General features: G+C 34.6%; 1 protein-coding gene across 1 annotated transcript in view; it reads left to right on the forward strand.

The window, feature by feature from the left end:
* The window catches only part of RASEF (RAS and EF-hand domain containing), a 34,936-nt gene extending 22,056 nt beyond the window's left edge, over window positions 1-12,880 (forward strand). Inside the window, exons 7-17 of the mRNA XM_065662370.1 lie at window positions 238-306; window positions 1,188-1,272; window positions 3,267-3,358; window positions 5,331-5,562; window positions 6,631-6,768; window positions 6,859-7,006; window positions 7,943-8,024; window positions 9,295-9,409; window positions 10,218-10,337; window positions 11,333-11,409; window positions 12,772-12,880. Of these exons, the coding sequence (XP_065518442.1) occupies window positions 238-306; window positions 1,188-1,272; window positions 3,267-3,358; window positions 5,331-5,562; window positions 6,631-6,768; window positions 6,859-7,006; window positions 7,943-8,024; window positions 9,295-9,409; window positions 10,218-10,337; window positions 11,333-11,409; window positions 12,772-12,880 (1,267 nt within the window). The remainder of the gene's footprint in view (window positions 1-237; window positions 307-1,187; window positions 1,273-3,266; window positions 3,359-5,330; window positions 5,563-6,630; window positions 6,769-6,858; window positions 7,007-7,942; window positions 8,025-9,294; window positions 9,410-10,217; window positions 10,338-11,332; window positions 11,410-12,771) is intronic.
* Window positions 12,881-13,742: the final 862 nt, after the last annotated feature.

The following is a 13,742-nucleotide window of genomic DNA, read 5'->3' on the forward strand; positions in this document are numbered from 1 at the left end:
TCAATGAAGTTACTAGGTGATTTTTATGTATTTCAGGAAAAATATGAACATAGAAAAACTATATTCATGCATATTTTGAAATGGTATCTTTTCCCCACTGTATATTTATCACCTCTTATAAATGTTAACTGTTAAGTTTTGTCATCTGCCAAAAGCAATACTATAAAAATAAAAAAATATATCCTGTAAAGTAAAAATTATTGGAGATATATATATATATATTTTTTTTTCCTTCAGAGACCTAGAAATTATCCGAGAGTATACTGAAGACAGAGATAATTTGGAAAGACAAATTGAAATACTTCAGTAAGTTCTTAGTAATTCAGATTTTTTTGACAAACTTTATATATGTCCTAACCTATTTGGGAGTACCTATTTTTGTATGCAAAAACCTGGGAAAAAAATCTGAAATAAAAGTACTAAAATGGCCTCAATTTTCATAGAAGGTACTGTGCTCAACTTTCATAGAAGATACCGTGCTGCTAACTCTCCTGTGTTACTGAGCCACTAACTCTTCATTGTTTTTTCTGTCTTTTCCTAGCCTCACTGATTTTCATTTCTTCATGATAAGCTTAATCAGATTTGAATCTATCCATGCTATATTACTTGGCTCCTATTTTTTATTGAATTTGCTGCTCCAGTAATTCCCTGTCTGATTGTTATCTGGAAAGTACTAAGTGCATGCAGTTACACAAATGGTGCACAGACTTAGCTTTCAAGGGGGTCACAATGAGCAGGTTTTCTGGTAGCTTTACTTAAATGCTTTATCCTGAACATACACTTTCTTTCAAGCAGCTGAATCACACCTGTTCTTAGAGTCACTTCAGCAGCACCTAAAGGTTAGCAATTTTGTATTTCAGAAATGACTGTACCAGTCTACTACCCCATAGCTGTGTTTTCTGAGGCCATTCCTACAGTGTCTTTTTTCCCCTCAGCTGACCACAGCCCATGGTGGGAGAGACAGGGTTTTGTAGACTTATTGTAGGCTAAACTTCACAGTGCTTTTTAATGTAAAATCATTTGAGTGTACAGCACACATTTCTAGCTCCACATTACTCTTCAATGTAAAGAAAGGCAAAAGGGTTCTTTTAGTTTTTTTGGGGTTTTTTTTTAATTTTTCTTTGTGATAAATTACATAATGTTCTGTTTACCTTACTCTTGCAAGTTAAACTATATTTCCCTGTTAGATCAGCTAATAGAAAGCTGCATGACAGCAATGATGGTTTAAGAAGTGCACTTGAAAACAGTTTCAGCAAGTACAACAGGTCATTGGTATGTATTTTTAATTTTGTTGTATTATACTAGAATGTTTAAGAATTAACACACCAAATGCAAATTGGTCTGTACTTCAGTGGGTTCTCAGAAAAAAATTAGTTTTATTCAGTGGATTCACTCTGAGAATACAATAGTGTAGTTGAATTTAGTTAGATTGTACTTATGTTTTGTGAAATAATGGACTTTTGTTAGAACACAGCTACTTTCTGGGGTGCTTTGGAAAGCAGTGGTTTTTTTAATGTGCTGACCAAATGTATCTGATGAGGTGAATAAAACATCAGTTCATCTTGTGCTAAAGGTATCCTGGGTTCAGCTGTAAGTTATTTTTCTCCTTCTTAGTAGCTGGTGCAGTGCTGTGTTTTGGCTTTAGTCTGAGAACAAGGCTGATAACACACCAATGTTTCCAGTTGTTGCTAAGTAATGCTTACTCCAATCAAGGACTTTTTAGTGTCTCAAGCTCTGACGGAGAGGAGGGACACAAGAAGTCGGGAGGAAGCAGAGACAGGACACCTGACCCAAACTAGCCAAAGTATTATTATATATCACAGCACGTCATGCCCAGTATATAAACTCGGGGGAGTCACCTGGAAGGCCAGATCACTGCTTGGGTTGGGCTGGGTATTGGTCGGTGGGTGGTGAGCAATTGTATTGTGCATCACTTGTGTTTGTTTTCTTTTCCCCTTTTAGTTTTATATTCTCTCCCCTTTTTATTTCCCTCATTATTATTATTAGTGGTAGTAGTAGTAGTTTTGTATTATACTTTAGGTATTGGAATATTCTTATTTCAACCTGTGGGCTTTACACCCTTTCGATTCTCCTCTCCATCCTGCCAGGGGAGTGAGCGAGCGGCTGTGTGGTTCTGAGTTACCGGCTGGGCTTAAACCACGACAAAAGGGAGTATGTTTGTATTGTGTATATGGGAGTGCCCTACCGCTGAAAACACACTTTTTCAGAAAACTGCTTTTTTTTCAGTAGCAAGGCCTTAACCTAATTTAAACTTTTGTCCAGGCAAATCACTGGGAAAATGGAGTAGCAGGGACTGCTGATAATAAGGACCTCAGTCAGACCCTTTTGGGTCTATGTGGGGACTATATGGGGACAACTATGTGGGGATCTGTTGCAATGGGTGTAACTCTGGACCCTCGAAACCAGAGAAAGAAAGGCTTGAAAGTTACAAAAAGTTTGCCATTTTGCAATATTGGGAAATCTGTTAAACTCCTAAAATAATGATTGGGCAGCCTTTACATCATCAGGAAAGTAGCTAACTTTTTAGAAGGATGGGGCTAGTATAATGGGCCCACAGAGACAGTACTGGACAGGAAGGAGGAAAATAGGGTCACTGCTTTATTTCAGCTTACCATACCAGTGAACACCAGTGCCTTTTGCTGATACAGGCTACCAGAGGTTCACTGCAGATACAACAAAAGACGCCATTTCCTGTCTGCTATGCCCTGAAATGTAAGGGGGGCAGATAAGAGAGAATACAGAGGAAATTGTTTCCAGTGAATAAACATGTAAAGGAACAGCTGAATGTACGAATTATGCTTTCATGTGCTATTGTTAGAGATCTCTCCTTCTCTTCACTAACTCAAGAACTAGAATGTACCTCTACTGAAACTAGCTCAGTTAGTGGCATTTGCCATTTCACTTTATTAGTCAACATGCCTTTTTTTAAAAAAAATATTACTTTTCAAAGTTTAGCATTTCAAAGTCTTCAGATGTAATCAATGAAATCATGCTCTTGGAATTTCAGTTGTCTTTTTTGGTTGAGTGTGGCTAGGACTTTCAGTATTAAGGTAACAGTGTAGCCTAAAATGCTGTATGTAATTGGCCTTTTGACATCCAGTTCTATATAAAAATTAAAAATCAATAGTTGAATATGTATGAAAATACACAGTAGTAATTTTGGTGATGCGCACTTTTTTCATGAAATATCTAGGTGCTTATACTGTGTTCGTCAAACTTATGCATTTGCTATGTATCTGTCACAGCGATTAGCAAACACATCACCGGGGAGTACCATTTCTAGAAGCAGTCCTAAATTTAATGGTGGACAGTCTCCTCTAAACTCACGGTACGACAGGTAAGCTAGGTTCACTTTTACTAAGTTTAAAAAGGGTAGGGCATCACTTGTCGCAGAAGAGCAAATGCTGCCTGATTCTAGTCTGATTCTCAATCTCCCCTCTGTGTCTCCAAGAAACTATAAAAATCTACTGATGACCTTTAGCTTACTCAGTGTTTGGGAAATCAGCATTTTTGGTCATATCCTCAGACAGTATGTCTGGTTTTTCCTTTTGTAATAATAATTATTATTACGAAGGTTTGTGGGCCTAATGTCCTTCTCTGTGAGTATTTATTAGATATTTGCCAGATGGTGCAATGCTTGCACTGCCATAAAAGTAAGAAATGCATACTACTTTAAAAGAAGATTCATGTGGTATGAATAAAACTTGATTCCCAACAGGTATGACATAGTAGTATCAAAAGACAGAAAGATGTATGAATGTCCCAAACTATGTTCATTGTCAGTACTTTGTCTTCTGACATCAGATCAGCAATAAGAGATATTGATTTGCATTCTAACATGTTTTAGAGCAATTTACAGTAGTAGGTATGTTTTTTTTTTTAATTTTTTTTTTAAGCTTATCATACATCTTGGTCTAACCTGCTTTAAGTGGGTATGAAATTCCCAGCATTGAATTCATGCTTCAGTGAAGTTAAAAATTGGCTATTAAAGACCTTTTATTCCAGGGAAAGCCTGACAAACTTAAGTTTGTTGTAGCATGCACCCTTCTTCTGTATTTCGGTGATTTGGTAGAGGCTAGTAGGTGCATGAATACAAATAGCATGGATGCCGTGATATTTCACAGCAAATATCATTCTCATTGATGTGGTTAGTTATTAGCTTGAAGGGATGTAAATTAGATGGTTCTGGATGTTGCTGCATGGAACATTGGTGCCTCTGTCACCTCTATTTGGCCACTTGCAAGGAGGGATTATATCTGAGTCAGTAACAGCTTCATAATTGGTGATTTTCCCCACTGTATCTTGTGGTGTGCCATTGCTCTGGGAGCTTCCAGCCTCTCTGGCAGCAAACTGTCTTTACAAGGATTGATGCTGATCTGGCCTGCTCTAGTAGTTTAGTGCTTCACATCCATTCCCAAACTGGTCCTCTCTTCTCCACTGTGACTTGGAAACCTTTTCTACCTAACTTTAATTTGTGCCTGTCCCTGTCTTGTTGCAGGAGCAGGATAATGACTGTAGCAGTAGTAAACCTTTTTAAAAGATTGGCCACTTTAACAATGACTCTATTAATCTTTATTTTCTCTGGATTCATTTACACAGATAAAAAGTAGTTTTATTTTCTATAAGCCATACTACTGTCATTGCTGCATCCATTTAAGTATTTCTATATATATTACAGCATCCAGAAAGGGAAGGGAAAGAAAAAAGTAAAGGAAAGGTCTTTGAAGGAAGGGTGAGGGAAAAGAAAGGACTTCTGTGTAAAACCTGAAGTTTTGTGTAGCCTACTAAACTGTAATAAAACATGTTTCAGTGACTTCCACTATTACTCCTCTCCTGAATGTGGCTACCTCCTTTTCTGTGTTTATAGCTGTTACTTACTGGCCTGTGTGCTTTTGTGAGCAAATGCATTCATTTGAATTAGATATAGTACATCAAGGTAATTTTGTGTGTCTTAGAATAAGCCAAAAATAGCTAAACCATCAGCAGTCATATTCTGCCTAAGATGTCTTCATTGTATGTAATTTTTCTGAATATTTTTTCTTTTTCTTTTGATTTTTTTCTGTGTATGAATAAATAGACTTTCTTACAGAGACTCAGGAAATCATCATCAATAGCATAGATTATGTAATTTAATCTGAGCATATTTAGGATTGAAAAATAAATTATTTAGCAAGGCAAAAATGGCATTAACGTATGCCTTAAACTGTATAGTTAGGGTTTCTAAGTATTGACTATTCCAGAATGGTGTAGATTTTGTTAGAAAAAACAGTTGTGGAATAATTGTCCCTCCCCCCAATATTCTTTATTAGATCATCTCCTTCTTGTGTGGATGAAGATTATGATTCTTTAGCCCTTTGTGATCCTATGCAAAGGATTAACTGTGAAGTTGACAGCTTACCTGAGAGCTGTTTTGACAGTGGTTTGTCTACCTTGAGAGATTCAAATGAGTATGATTCAGAAGTGGAATACAGGCATCAAAGGATTTTTCCAAGGTCACAGTGTATGCAAGAAAGCTTTGGTGGTGATGCTTCTGATACAGACGTAAGTGCCAGCCTTACTCCTTCTCTGAAAAAGACCCTTGATGGAGACAAAATTAGTTTCCTGGTTTTTAAAATGAAATGGATATTTCCCTAAAGGCCAGTTAATATTGTATTTGTATGCATTCAAATAAGATTAATGACTTTTTTTTTTTAAGAATGTTTAAATAGTTCTTTGTCTTTTAAATAAAATGTTCTTTCTGACATTTTTGATAGATATTTGAAGTAATAACTTCATTTTTGAAGTACATGTGTTTTTTGAACATTGTCAAACAGCATGCAGACAGGAGTTCATTTTCTAACGATAGGAAAGCAAATACTATAGCAGTCAAATAGGTTTCTGTTCACTTTCTCTTACTATGTTGTGGCATTGAATGAAAAAACATTTATGAGAGAAAGAATACTGTTAGTGCATACATTGACTTACACAGTAAGTCTCAGAGAATTTAGAAATGTAAGAATGTGTATTGTGTCCATTTTATTGTTAGTAAAATGGGGAGCTTTGCTGATGACTGCGTAGCAAGGCTAGTATCAAGCACAATAGAACACAGGGTTTTATAAAGCAGATCCTTTGCTGTGCATTTAGGAGAAACATTTAGTTTGTTTTCAGTTGAAAAATGCTATGAATAGTGGTGATTACAGCTGTGCTGTATTTAATTTAGCTTTAGCTAAATTAAATCCTGTTGTTGTAGGATAGAGAGAAATGTCTTGTAGAGAAATATTTTATTTTTGTAAAATAAGTTTTGAAATAAAGTATTTATTTATTGTAATTATTTTTTAAGCTGAATTTTCCATGTGGAAATTAGATTTCTCTATCTGAATACTGTACTGAACGCATGTACACCAAACAGCAAACACATTTAAGGACGAAATGTAGGCTATAATGAAGAACAAGTGTAAATAAGAACAAAATAATCACAGTTTTTCAACTAAAATTGCATGGGTTATTTGGTCATTTATCTCTGTTTCATCCAAACTGCAAGAACAAATGTTTTAAGCAGTCTTAGCTGTACCATTAAAAAAAAATATGTGTTTTTCTTACTGGAGCTAATACACTAGCTTGTATTTTCAGGTTCCAGAGATCAGGGATGAAGATGCATACAGTCCTGATGATAGCAGTGCAGTATTAGACTGGAAGACGTCACGACCAGTAAGTCGGAGCAGTTCAATTGTGTCAACAAGGAGATACATATCTGCTCTCACCCCTCAGGTAACCAGTTCTTTAGGAAAAAAAAAAAGTGTTTGATGTGGAAAATACTTTTTATATGAGTTGAAACAGAGGGGTTCTTTTCATTTTCAGTCAGATGCAACCGAATGTGCCCTGAAATACCCCAGTTCAGAGAAGGCTTACAAGATTGTTCTTGCTGGAGACGCAGCAGTGGGAAAATCCAGTTTCCTTATGAGACTTTGCAAGAACGAATTTCGAGGCAACACGAGTGCAACCCTGGGTATAGTTGTTCTTAAAATTCTAAAGTTAATTTCATTGTTGTTCTGTGGAAGTGGGTAAAAAGAGTACCCTCTGTGGTTGCTTGCCAGAGTTTCATGAATATACACATGTAGTTTCTTAGGATGTGAGATTTAATTGAGTGCTAAAGGTTAGAAGTGCCTCACTGCTGGCTGGAGTAGATAATAGGGTATTGCTGTAATTTTGTTTCTCTTTGCAAAGTACAAAGCCTATTCCTGAACAACATCAAGCACTAGAAAAGGGAGTTTGAGTGTAATGGACTTAAAATGTCTGTATGATCCTTTTCACATTTTTCATTACTTTCTTGTCCTCAGCTCTTTCCTCTTTCCTTAGTATTTCATACTACCATTTAATGTATTTTATAGTATTTTTTTTGTGTCAGTTTCTTCAAAGTGTTATTGAAGCTTTTGTTTAAATGTAGCTGAAGGGATTTCTGACTTGTGTGTATTATTATAGCTGTCAGCTGACAAACTTTTTTACTGATTCCAAATACTTAATTTTTGTCCTGTAATTAAATCATAGTTATATATTTGTTTTATTGCCTCTGAGTCAGGATTTTTGTTTTAATTTATCTTTCTTCTTCTTGGCATTTGAAATAGTCTGTTTAGAAAACATTTTCTCTTCTTTCTTAAAGCTGCTTAGAGAAATAGAGATGTTCTTGTTTGCTGGTCATAATGACGCATTTGTATTAATGTTTCTGGGAAAATATGTGTGTAAAATATTTCTGTAGATGTTTTTCTAAAGATAAATACATTCAGGGGATTATTGCAGTTCAAGGCTATGTTCATGACTGAAATCTCATAATCTATTAAAAGAGATGAATTTTGAAATAACTTGTATATGGCACATAACTTGACATTTTCTGTGGGGTTTTTAAGGTTATTGATGTTTTTTGTTTGTCTATGCACATTCTTTTCAGGTGTGGATTTTCAAATGAAAAGACTAATTGTTGATGGAGAACCTACAGTGCTACAACTGTGGGACACAGCTGGGCAGGAGAGGTTAGTGATTCTTTGCACTTACATAATTTCAGTTGTTTTGTTTCTAAAAGATGTTTGTCTTTTTCCACCTAGGTAAAAAAAAATACACGCTAAATATTAAATGACCCTACAGTAAGTCAGTTTGGCCATATGCAAGTGTGTGTAACAGATGTGATTTTGCTCTGCTGAGACCCATGACATGTGGAACATTTATTTGTTAGCCATGGTGATACCTTAGGTAATCTTTTCTGTCTGCAGGGAGAAATAGTTGTGGTTCACCACAGCATTAATTAATTAAACCCATGTGCCCTTCTGTTGCAATACAAAAAGATGCAGTATATGTACATTGTTTCTTCCCTCTTTGTCCTCAAAGACCTGTATTTCTGCACACGCTTTATCTTAGAGATTCCCTTTCCTTCAGCATCCTCTCCTTTCCTTGAATGTCCTGATCCTGATTTGCATTGTATTAAGGGTATGAAAACTTATTCCGGAAGACTTTAAAAGGACTTATGGTGACATTATACAGTTTGATGAATGTATATCCGAGGTCCTTCAAATTATTGTTTAGAATTTCCTCAAAATCCTATGACAAATTTACTTGAGAGCCATTACTTCTTTACTAATAGCTTTTGGGGCTTGTTAAGAGGTTAATCTAACACCTTGGAAGTCAGTTTAATCTGTTTATTGACCACTATTTGTATTGGGTTGTCTGAGTTTATTTTTGCTTGTATGAGTAATTATGTGAAGTAGGTAGTCAGAGGCTCAATTGTTCTCCTCCCACAGAATAAATTTATGAAGATTATTTTAAAATATATTTTAAATACCTAGTTGCTGTCCTTGGTTGTTAAGTTCATTGTGTTACAATAGTGGCAAAGACGACTGTCACTGAATTAATTCCAAATTATTGGTTTCATATGTTTTCAAATGTAGCAGAATAACCCACTCAATTTCTAAAGTTGTATGTAAGTGAAAAAGCCTTGTTACCTAATCAAAATTCCACTGTAAAGCAGATTATATTTTATAGGTACAAGGTAAACTATAATTCTGTTTTGATATAAAAGATTATGATTGATGTTTAGGAAAGGATTCTATGGGTCCTTATGGCACATTTATAGGCCTACAGGAGCAGTTTTCAAGATCTATTTACAAAAGAAGCTATGAGAAAACTCATCTTGTAGTGTGGAGGAAATCCTCCTCAGTAGTGTAATAAAGTAATGTGGTGTTCTCAATGATGTTAAATTGAATAATTTTTTCATGATGTGGCCTTATGCAAATTTTCTTTTTCTGAAAGATTCCGAAGTATTGCTAAGTCATACTTCAGAAGAGCAGATGGTGTCTTACTGCTATATGATGTAACTTGTGAAAAAAGCTTTCTTAATGTGAGAGAATGGGTGGATATGATTGAGGTAAGAACCTTAAGTAAGTTACAAGCTATGTTTCACTGCATTTTTATCTTTATTATTTATAAAATTTGAGTATCTGGATGTTGGATTTAGCCAGACTGCAAACACGCATAGAAGTAAAAGCTACATGGAAGTCCTAATTTGTCCTGACATATTCAGTTAGTGCTAAAACTGATAAATGATTTTGTGTAAAAAGGTGTCATGTAATCACACTCTTCCCATTCAATTCCTTTTGAAATCAATATGACAGCCCACTTCAGATACTCTCTTGTGGATGGCTTGAGTATTCCTTGGAGTCTTTGCATTTTAAACCAATGTGTTAGATTCTGTAAATTAGCTATAGTTCAAGTGAAATTTTGAGTATTTCTTTCTACTATTACTTCTTGTTTATTTGAATACGAATTTGCATGTAATGTAGAGCATTTTTCTCTCATACCAGGAGCATTTAATAAGAGTGAAAGAATTAAGCAAGATCTTTAATTCATCTTCTGAAACACATTTCTTTTAATCGTACTACAGGGGTTTGACACTTTCCCCATAGTAATTTTGTTATACAGCATTTGGGTATTGTAACCATTTCCATTAGGTTAACTTAAAGTACAGAATGCCTTATTGGGAAGCCCATCTTTGCAGGCTGATGTTAAATACGACCTAGCTCATGATTCTCGGCATTACTCTCATTATCTGTCATTTTTTGTGATAGTGCGGAAAATTATTTTTGTGGGAAGAAAATCAATATGACATGATGATGCTAGTTACTTTTTTGTTTCCTGAGTGTTCTAGCAATAAGGAAATAAAATCCTTTTTACAGGATGCAACTCATGAGAATATTCCAATTATGATGGTGGGTAACAAAGCAGATCTCCGTCAAACTGTTACAGAACAAGGACAAAAATGTGTTTCTGTAAATTATGGAGAAAAGCTGGCCATGGTAAGGTCCAAGTCTACCTCTTTAGTATAAAATGGTCTTCAAAACTTGAATCTGAGAACCATGTGAGAAACTAGTAAACAGAAGTAATTTTCTGATTGGTTGTTTAAATGTAGTAATTAGGATTCGTGGATATTTCTCATGAAAACTATCCCATTTGTTCACTGGGCTAAATCTCAGCTCAGCTTTCACTGAGCCGCACTTAATTTTTGGCTGGGATAGTTTTATCAGCCTTTATAGTGAAAAGTAGATGGACTAGGAGACTGACGTTTGCTGCTGCCAAAGAGAAATTGCCAGTGCAAATACAAAGCACACTAGTGAGCATATGAGGCTTTCACCTAGCTGGTGTCTGTCCAGCTTTTGAGAGGAGTATTTTCATCTTCAAGAGACTATCTTGTATGCCTGTGATGTCTGCAGAAAGAAAAAAAGAACTCTCTGCTATAAACAGAAGTCTGGACAAGTTTTGTGCATGTATTTATATGGGGGATAAGGGATGCACATATCCCCTATTTTGCAGAAAAAAAATATAGAAATTTTAATGTCTTGAATTTCAGAGTGCTTGTGCAATTGATTGGTTATACAAAGGCAAGTGTCATGTCTGAATGATATTTCTGGTTCACTTAGAATACCAGATACTGTAGTTCGTAAGTAGCAAACAAAATGGATTCAGTAACCTGTTTTAGCAACTCTCTTCCTACTTTGCAGTCTTGTGGACAAGATTTAATTTGGACATTAAGCCTATGATGTGTTGTTTATTCAGTTTGTTAATTCAGAATATACTGAATATAAAAAACATACAATTAGAAAGTAATCGCTGATTTTTTTCACAGTACTAAAGTGAACATATTGGAGAATGAAGAGTGTGAGATAAAAGTCCTGTTCATTTAAATGTGTGCATCTTTCCTTGTGTTGTTGAGGAAACTGTTTGTAATTGAATATATATATTCACATGGAAACTATTTCAGATTAGTTAGTTTAACATTCATTTTTACTTACAGACTTATAATGCACTATTCTGTGAAACAAGTGCTAAAGATGGATCTAATATTGTAGAAGCAGTTCTTCATCTTGCTCGGTAAGTAGCTTTGTTTCTATTTTTGAATAACCAAATCTTGAGTATATTTAATGAAATGGACATATGTGAATACACATACAAAGATTCTTTGTATTTTTTTGTATTTTTCTTTGTATTCTTTTTATTGTAAACTATACATTTGTGTATTACTATGTAATTGCACATCATGCACATTGCACATGTACATCCAAAATTGTACCAACATAAAATTCAACAAACAGAATTTTAAAATTAATAACATATTAAATCTTTATAGGTAACTACAAGGTAGGATTTCTTCTTAGTTTAATCAACTAACATTTTTGCTTGCTAATGTTACAAAGCTGTCTTGATAATTAATATTTAAATTACAGCTCAGTTAAGGAGCTCACAATTTTAAAACCTGGTGAATTTACTTTCTTAATTCTTTCCTAAATTAATTTGAAGTACATATAATTATGTATAATCAATTCTTAATTCTTTCACATATATACTCAGTTTTATTACTGACCATTCTAATCTCATGTACATTCTTTGATGTCCCTTTCTCTAAATTATGTAAAAGATAGAATTTGTGATCCATTTAGCAACCAGGTATTTCTGTGATAACGTGTGAGCCAAGCATTACACTTTTACTACCTTTTCAAACAAGTCTTGATTATAATATAATTTATTTGTCTGTCAATGTCAGCGTGAACTTAGTGGCCAATTTGTTAAATGTCATGTTACAAAGAACCTGGCCATGAATGCAGCTATGGATTAAGAGATTAGAGAACATATGTATCACAGTTCTATAACATTAATCATAGCTGGAAAATTATCTCTAATGTTTAAACATGATAACTTTGTTTAACTGTTTCAAGGATAAAGAAACATTTTGCCACTTGGAGCCTCTCTCTTCAGAATCTCAAAAATAAAAATTTTCTTCATAAAGCACATTGATGCTCATACCGTCTAGACATTACCCAGAAGTCTGGTCTGGAATGATTGCCTGCAATTTCTTTACTCAAGTATTGGTAATTTATATTCTTTGAAAGAAGCACATCATTTTGAAATTAATATTTCATTACCATTATGTTGAATAATACAGTGTTCTTAGAGCTACTTTATGAATTTATTCTACTAATATGAGGAGAGTTATTTTGTATCAGAAATTATTATATTTCTAGCACTAGCTGTGATTTGTACAGAAATACCAATATGATTCCCAAGTTTGAAACTTAGGAGACATGTTGATTCTGCGCATTAAACCCCAGAGTTTTGACTATGCAATCGATGATGTTAAGCTCTGTAATGTATACTGGGGGAAACAGAACAGTGAGCATGAATGAAAATGTATTAATTGAATGCATTTTTTTGTTTGTTTTTTGTGTTTCTTTTCAGCGAAGTGCGAAAACGAAGTGATAATCAAGATGATACAAAGTCAGTAACCAGCCTGGCTGGAACACCTGTCAAAAAATTAGTGCTCAAGAAAAACTGTTGCAATGTTTAACTGACAGATACTTTTCCTGACCTAAATGACCTGTATGTTAAAAAAAAAAAAAAAAAAAAAAAAAAGAAAAAAGGTTAATGAAGGATTTCAATAATGTATTCTTTTTATACCGGACTATCTGTTTGTGTATTTAGAAATTGCACATCATGTTAAAAATCCAGACTCTTTTGTCCATTCACATCTGTGCACTTGGTTTGTCCCATAGGCTTTGTTTTCACTCTTTTAAAGCAGTGTAAGTCAAATCAATGCTATGGTTGTTGCTGCATATAATATCGTAATGTATTTTATCATCTTTACCTGCTTGTTTCTCTAAGGGCTCAAGATTTCTTGCATACAGAACATTTTAATGTCATATATTACTCATAGGAAAAGAAAAATGTTACAGCTTCAATTTTTTTAATCTTTTTGTTCGTGCCTGCTTGTGTAGTTTTTTGGAAGTCTTAAGTTATATGCTGATGAAACCTTTCCCAGGAAAACTGCAAACATTGAAAGGTTGTCTAGATCCAGGTAAGCCCTAAGTTCAGGGCACGAAGCAGAATGGTCTCTGTCAAGACAGTGGCAAGTGCATAGGGTTCTGGTGAAATTTTGCAAAATCTAGTGAGTTAGAATTTATTTAATTTGGGAGTTGGGGTTTGATTCAGAACTGAGAAGTAGACTTTATATCTGATCCTACACAGCTCAAAAGTGAAGCAAACATTTACATGGACCATTACCACTCAAAGTTCTGGAGAGACTATAATTCTTGTGATAATGTAGGATTACCAAGATGAATTAATGATCCAGCACCTGCCTGTTTGTTTAGATTAGATCATTATTAGTATTACAGAGAGATGCGGGTAGTAATTTTTCCCTTGTTTGTCAT

This window comes from Lathamus discolor, chromosome Z (assembly GCF_037157495.1).
Source record: "Lathamus discolor isolate bLatDis1 chromosome Z, bLatDis1.hap1, whole genome shotgun sequence".
Taxonomy (NCBI): Eukaryota; Metazoa; Chordata; class Aves; order Psittaciformes; family Psittacidae; genus Lathamus; species Lathamus discolor.